Raw genomic sequence first — 7,798 nt, 5'->3', positions numbered from 1 at the left:
AATACCAAAAAAGATGAGGCCCAGTTTCTGATGAGGAATAGCTAAGTTAACAGTTTATGACCAAGTCTTTTTTAAATTAGGTAAAAAAGTGTTTCAGACTGCGACAGACTGGCGACCTGTCCAGGGTGTACCCCACCTTTGCCCTTCAGTAGCTGGGTTAGGCTCTGGCACCCCCGCGACCCCGAAAGGGAAGAAGCGGTCAGGAAAATGGATGGAAGTGTTTCACCGGGTAAAATTTATGAATAATTTTAAAATAACTTTCTTTAATTTTATTGGTGATTAAATTCTGTGTGCCAGAGACCAAGCTTTTTCCCATTTAATACTAAAACCGAACTTATTTCAGTAAGAAATAACATGGGGTTCTGTGGCAATTTTATTTTAAAACAGTGAACAAATATTTTGGTTATTTCTGCCAGCTGAAAAACATATTTTCCCCCTGTGCTCATGTTTGGATGCTCAAAACATGGTTGCTGTTTGTTTCAAGAATATGACATAACGTGGGTAAATAAAGCTAGATTGCTCTAAAGTCAAGATAAAAGTGCGAGAGCTTGACCTTTGACCTCTCAAAGTAGTGACGGATTAGAAACAGCAGATATTTATCAGACTTTTTGAGTAAATGATTAATTAGGTTCTCTTCACTCTCGCGTGTTTTCCTTGGGGTGAAACGAGACTACCCAATCAACGCAGGGGGTCACAAGAGGCCTCGAAAGCTGATTGGTCAGATATAAAAACAGTTTAGATAGTCCCGCCTTCTCCCGGAAGTTGAGAGTCATCTGATTTTCGGTGTTAGCCGCGGTCCTTGCTAACCAGCAAAACAAAACAACCCGCCCGCTCCGTTTACCTTCAAACGGTCTGTCGAGAGGAGGACGCCCCCCCCTAGGCTCAGAGTCATGGATGAGACGAGTCCGCTCGTCTCTCCGACCCGGGACTCCGGAGACTTCAGCTACTGCCCCACGGAGCCCACCAGCCCGAGGGGAGCGTTTGGAAACACACCGGGCTCCGTGGTGCGCCTTCCGGCTGGCAGCCCGGGACGCAGCCGGGAGAGGCAGCCGCTGCTGGACCGGGGGAACGCGCAGCGGGAACCGCACAGGAACGAGTTCCCCGAAGACCCGGAGTTCAGGGAGATCATCCGTAAGGCCGAGCAGGCTATCGAGGAGGGCATCTACCCGGAGAGGATCTACCAGGGCTCCAGCGGGAGCTACTTCGTCAAAGACGCTCAGGGGGTAAGGGGACCCGAACCCGGGTGTGGTGTCAGAAGTGTCCCATTAGTGACATTCTAGGTTAATTCTTCAACTTAATTCTAGCTGCGCGTGCTTTACTGCAGCTGCGCCTGCTTTACGGCAGCTCAGCAAACATCAGCCTGGTCAGACTTTTCTCACTAAAAGCATTTAAAAGCACATCCATACAGAGTTCGGTTCGTTCCTGTCCACCCTGGAGCTGTGGGGGTAGAACCCCTTTGAATTTAGCAGAGATTCAGATTGGTCATGTGACCCCCCCACCCGTTCATGAAGTTAGTCACCGCAGTCATGTGCTTTCTATGAGGATATGATCAAGTCCCACACTGACTGGACTCGGTGCGCGTGCGTGTGTGGTCGGGGGGAGGGGGGCAACAATAATCATGTGGTTCAGCCTCAGTTCTTGATGTTTCTACTACACTACAAATAAAGCAGTGATGCACGTTACCATTAAATGCAGAGACATGAAAACCCCAATCAAACAGTTTTAAACAGTAAATGCTTTTATTTCGAAAATATCAAAGGTGCTTCAGAGGCTTTGAAGTTTTTTTTATTTGCAACTCTTCAAAATAAAGCTCCTTTCTGTTTTCCTTTTGATTTCTGTGGTTAACTCCGCCCCTTCTCCTTTTATCTCTTCTCACAGAAAATCATCGGGGTGTTCAAACCCAAAAACGAAGAGCCTTACGGTCAGCTCAACCCCAAATGGACCAAGTGGCTCCAGAAGCTGTGCTGTCCCTGTTGTTTTGGCCGCGACTGTTTGGTTCTAAACCAAGGCTATCTGTCGGAGGCGGGAGCCAGCTTGGTGGATCAGAAGCTGGAGCTCAACATCGTTCCGAGGACCAAGGTACAGCCGTAACACTGACGAAGAAACCCACATAAGGTTTAAATCCATGTGATCGATCGAAGCGTCACCCTCTTTCCAATACGACCTTTAGCTGGACATATCTGTGGGAGCTTATTAAAGAGTAAGAGGAGGTTGGGATCTACTGGGGTGTTTACAAATTTCCTGCACACACAGCAAAGGCCACTTCATTACCATATCTTCTGGAGTATAAATCAGTTTTTTGCATAGTTCAGCCAGGGTCGAACTTATATTCAGGAGCAACTTATGTGTTTTTTTAAAGATATAAATAGGCTCATGTATTTGTTATTTTTCCTCTAAACAAGGGTTGTCTTTTAGCAGTTGTTTCCTCTAACAACCACTAGAGGGTGCTGCATCTGAGGATAAGTATTTGCCACTGACAGTGGCAGAGGAAGAAGTGTTGTCAAAACAAACATGGAAGAGAATTTGATTGTTTTCCTCATAAATTTTGATATTTTTCTCATACAGATCAAAAGATTAGTAGTATTGTATATATTTTTTTATTTTAGTTACACTTAACTTGCTGGATTTGTTCTGAAACGTCAGACTTTTCTCCCAAAAGTGCGACTTATACTCCAGAGCAACTTATATTTGGTTTTATTCCTCTGATTAGAAATGTTTTACTCTTGCGACTTATACTCTGGAAAATATGGTAGTAAAAATCTTAAAAGAATGGCTCCTAAAGAGTTAAAAGATTAGGACAATAAAAAATAAATAAATAAGAGGTGCACCTCTCAGAATCTGGGATCCCATTCAGCTTCAGTTGCCTCCATGGCAACACAGTCCAGTTACCAAAACTGGTCATTCATGCGATCACGGTGATTACAGGTTAAATTAGTAACAGATCAAAAACCATTCCTTACTCAACAAGTGACAAAATAACCTTCCTGACATTATTTATTCATTATTAGAAATGATTCAAATAACTGCAGATATTTTCTCTCTGTTCTACCGCTGCAGCTGTGTTGCTTTTCTTGCAGAAAATGTTCTCCTATAGTCGCATATGCTTGAAGCAACTTATCAATTTCCGCCGCCGGAAGTACAAAACTCAGGTGTTTGTTCCCGTTGCCATGGTGAATCGTGCTGTCTTTGCTCCATTGATCAGGGCTTTTTGTGGTCGCGACGCTCACACCTGATTCTGGTTCTGACAACTTCAAGTTGATTGAATCAAACATTTTCAGCTGTTCTGAAACCAAAAACCCTGAGTTTGAGAATTTTGAGTCCAATGACTCCAAGTTCAGGTTTGAACTCTAAATTTGTTGAACCTGCTTCTTGGAACGGGCCCCTGGATTCCCCACTTATAGTCAGCGATCTCTCTCCTCTGTGACTATGCTCCGCCTTCATCACTGTGCACCTGCAGGCCGCGCCCTCACATACGTGCAGCTCATCCAATGAAAGCACCTGTTGCTTTTTTCTCCATGTTTTTAAATAGCATCATTTGTTTAAACATGTTGTTTTTATTATGACGTTAAGCTGCTGGAATCATGCTAATGCGTTAGCATGTTGCTAACAGCCTTTAAACCCCTTGAAACACCTCAGATCTTTACTGACTGAAGAGATGTGGATTTATAACATTTCCTTAATGACATTTTTGTATAGACAGACAGACAAAGGCCTGCTTCAAAAAATGAAGATTGCCCCCATCCTCCCCTTGCCTTTTCTGTTTCTCTTCTCTTGTTTGCCATATTTATTTAAGTCTATAAATTATGAGGCTTTTGAAAGTAAATTGTTGTAGATGAGATGTGATTTTTCGAGCATCTGTTGCTGCTGTCTCCAGTTTACCCACTAGAGGTCACTGTATGGGAGCTATGGCTTCATTTCATGTGTGTTTGTGTTTAACTCTTCCCTGAAACTGCATCACAAAGACCCGATGTTGGGGCTGCTTGGTGCTTCAGATATTAAACCTCCATCAGAATGAGATGTGATAATCCTGTGCCTCCCTCCCAGGTGGTGTATCTAGCGAGTGAGACCTTCAACTACAGCGCCATCGACAGGGTAAAATCCAGAGGAAAGAGGCTGGCTCTGGAGAAGGTCCCCAAAGTGGGACAGCGCTTCCACAGGATTGGGCTGCCTCCAAAGGTAAGCCCCTCAATCACGCAACCTTAATGGTAAAGGACATTGTTGAGGAAAGCTGTCATCATTTGGATGTTACGACACAGACGCATCAGGTTTATATGAAGGCGTCACTCACACAAAACATAAATGAAGGGCTGTTGGCAGGACCTCCAAACGGAGAAGTAGACCAGAAGATCCTGGAAACACCGAGGTCCATCAGTCTGAAGGTTAACTCAACATTTTGGCAGATCTGTTCATCCAAATGTGGAAAACCTGTCTGTGCATGCTACTCATGCCTCCAGTAAGGTCAAAGGTCATGACAATGAGCAAAAATCATCAGAACGTCTCTGTTGGATGAAAAGATTTCCTCTTAGGAGTGAATAGAACTGAAGCTGTGAGTGGAAGCTGGAGTGAAAACTAGAATATCACATCAACAGTCAAGCATGGTGGTGGAAGTGTAATTGTCTGGGACTGCCTCCTGTTGGTAAATGCACTAAAGTTAGAGGAAAGCTATCAACCAAAACCACTATGGGTTGTTTTTTAAGCACTGAGGAACCAGTCCTTGGGGTTAGGGGCAAACACTCTTCCTCATTGGACTGTTGAAGTGGTTGCTGCAGAAGATGAAAAAGTAAAGTTAGTTCTGGATGATGCTTAAGGTTGCTCAAAGGAGGACAGATCATGGTGAAGGTGTGGGGTGGTGATGACTGAGGACTCAAGGTTCCACTCACCCGCTTCCAGGTGGGCTCCTTCCAGCTGTTCGTGGACGGCTACAAAGACGCAGACTTCTGGCTGAGGAAGTTTGAGGCCGACCCTCTGCCGGAAAACACCAACCGGCAGCTGCAGCTGCAGTTTGAGCGGCTCGTGGTCCTGGACTACATCATCAGGAATACAGGCGAGTCCCCACATCCAGACCGGCCCTTTCGGACCTTTGCCTCCTTAGTGATGTTTGAACGTTTCTCTGCAACAGATCGAGGAAATGACAACTGGCTGCTGAAGTACGACTGTCCCATGGATGCTGTTGGGAACAGGGTGAGATGCACACAAACACACTGACTCTCTTTAAAATCTACACATGCTTTGTTGAGTTGACTGGAATTATTTGACCCAAGTGTGCACGCTGCCACCAGGGCTGGGCGATACTGAGGGTATCGATCCAATACTGGTCAATACATATATTTTACTAAAATGTTGTGGATGTGATATGAACCTGAAAATTTCAATTTTTTTTAATCGCCACAAATGGGTTTTTTTTGTAAGTTTCCCTTTTGTCTGATTACTTGATAAAACAGAATTAGGATAATATTTTCAATTAAATGGAAAATAGTTTATCTTTTTTTAGATACAGAAAAGTTTCAAACAAGAGTGGAAATATTGATATCTGCGGGCCAACTTTGATCCGATACCAACTTGAGATCAATACTATCGATATTTTGGATCGATCCGCACAGCACTAGCTGCCACACGTGCATGAGCACATTCCCAGCTAGAGTTTCATTCGGCCCATATGGTGCAAACATTATCCTCTGGGTTTATAGAAAATCTACAAATCTAAAACCCGCGATTCAAATGAAAGAAATCCTGGGTCATGCTGATGCTTCCTCTGCCGGGCTCTGAGCTGTGACTCCTCCCCCTTCAGGATACGGACTGGGTGGTGGTGAAGGACCCCATCATCAAGCTGGCAGCTATAGACAACGGCCTGGCCTTCCCGCTCAAACACCCGGACTCCTGGAGAGCCTGTAATCCCCGCCTTTTTGGACCCTTCTCTCTTTTAAAAAAAAATGTGGTCATTTTCCCATGATGCATCATTTGGTGTGAACAAAGGCTGGGTGTCTCCTTTCCTCAGATCCGTTCTACTGGGCGTGGCTGCCCCAGGCCAAAGTTCCTTTCTCACAGGAAATCCAGGAGTTGGTAGTTCCCAAACTGTCTGACCCGAACTTCATCAAAGACTTGGAGGAGGACCTTTACGAGTTATTCAAGGCAAGTCGCTCACGATGCGGTCTCAAGCTACGTTCACATCCCCCGCGGCATCGCACGTTCAAGCAACCACATTCAATGAAGTCTTTGTAAATGTAAATGTGCGTTTTGAGTTTCTGCGTTCAAAATAGGGGTGTGCCAAAATATCGATATTGCGATATATCTCTATATTTAGTCCTGCGATCGATTCTCGATGGGTTCTCACCAAGTATCGATATTATATTTTCATTTGAAGAGCCTGTTGCGCTGAGCATCTGAGTCGCGCGCCAGAACTACTGCGCAGATGGGCGCGCTGCGTCGGACTTTTAATAGCGATGCACGCACTCATTCGGGAGAAGCACCGGTGAGATACAGGCTCTGTAGCGCGTGTGTGAAGCATGCCTACCTGTCAGCATTTATCATCCATCTGTAGGAGATCCAGCAGGTAAGAAGTGACTTTGTCTGAGCGCTAGAATGTCAGCGATCACTTACTTCCTGTTTGCTGTGGGAACTGGGCGCGCGCTTCGCAGTTGTTTGTGTGTACTTCAGGTACCGTCGGAATTTTCGTTTTCATGCACTTCAATGTTTAACCTGCTGGTGTACGGTGTAACTTTGGTAAATTTATAATGTGAAGTTTTCAAACAATGTAATTACTTGTTGCCAATGTTAATTTAAAGTATTTTTTAAATAAAAAAGCAGGATTTGATGTATGAAATTAAATTTAAATGTAACTAAAATAAAGTACATGAATTCACTGTAAAATTAGGGAGAATGCTAATTAATTGAAGCACTTAAAATTATATTTATTGCCATTATTATGTGTGTTTTAAGGATTTTACCTATTGACTGCTGACTGACCAAATGGAAAAATGATAAAAATTGGAAAAATAATCTCAAGTGACAGTCTGAGTAAATCAGCCTTTATTTTTGGATGCTCAGCCCTTTTCAAGTGAGAGAAAAGTTAACGAAACATTAGGTGAATTTTGAGAGAGGCTGTAAAACATTATATTCATCATCCTTTGGTGTGACGTTCTTTTAGAGGCAGATAGCTGTCGCCACGTCACTGCTGATCATGTTTACTATTGTTAACATTAAATTTGACAGATAATTCCAATTTGGTTGTGGTCAATGCTTGTCAAAGACATAATATTACTGATTTCAGCAATGTTGCACAAAAGTGTCAATAATTTGTTGCACAAAAAAGAAAAGTTGTTACTATGATTGTGTTTAAGCTAAAAAAGATAAATGGAGATATATTTTCCCAAAAAACATGTTCTTCTATATAATGCTAGTTATTGGAAAGGATTTTTACCAACTATCGCAGTATCGCCATGTTATTGATATCATGAGCTATGTATCGCATATCGTATCGTATTGCGAGGTACCCAGCAAATTTGGCCTCAAAAATGGCGTTTTATTTCAATATTTCTTGCTCAAAACACGGCAAAACATTTGGAAATGGTAAATATAAGGCGAAATACAGTTAACACCGAAAAAGACCCACAACCCCATTACTAACCCCTTAAATCCATAACCCTTTCCTTTATAAAATACTATTTTGGACAGCATTAAAGCTCCAAATGCCATTACAATTAGAGGCATAAAGAGAAGCCATAGGGGCAGGGGAAGAAAGCAGATTAACAAACTCTTTCATATATCGGAATAGAGCTGTGACAGAATTTGCTCCACTTCC

The 7,798-nt window shown here is 43.2% G+C and overlaps 1 protein-coding gene across 1 annotated transcript in view; it reads left to right on the top strand.

The window, feature by feature from the left end:
• The first annotated feature begins 682 nt into the window (after nt 1-682).
• Nucleotides 683-7,798, top strand: part of pi4k2a (phosphatidylinositol 4-kinase type 2 alpha) — a 10,826-nt gene continuing 3,710 nt past the window's right edge. The window contains exons 1-7 of the mRNA XM_024260004.2: nt 683-1,223; nt 1,879-2,079; nt 4,045-4,176; nt 4,891-5,044; nt 5,120-5,181; nt 5,789-5,888; nt 5,996-6,129. Of these exons, the coding sequence (XP_024115772.1) occupies nt 891-1,223; nt 1,879-2,079; nt 4,045-4,176; nt 4,891-5,044; nt 5,120-5,181; nt 5,789-5,888; nt 5,996-6,129 (1,116 nt within the window). The 5' untranslated portion in view covers nt 683-890. The remainder of the gene's footprint in view (nt 1,224-1,878; nt 2,080-4,044; nt 4,177-4,890; nt 5,045-5,119; nt 5,182-5,788; nt 5,889-5,995; nt 6,130-7,798) is intronic.

The sequence above is a fragment of the Oryzias melastigma genome, linkage group LG1 (genome assembly GCF_002922805.2).
Source record: "Oryzias melastigma strain HK-1 linkage group LG1, ASM292280v2, whole genome shotgun sequence".
Lineage (NCBI taxonomy): Eukaryota > Metazoa > Chordata > Actinopteri > Beloniformes > Adrianichthyidae > Oryzias > Oryzias melastigma.
The sequence above is the reverse complement of the archived record's forward strand: the minus strand, read 5'-3'. Positions and strand labels throughout refer to the sequence as shown.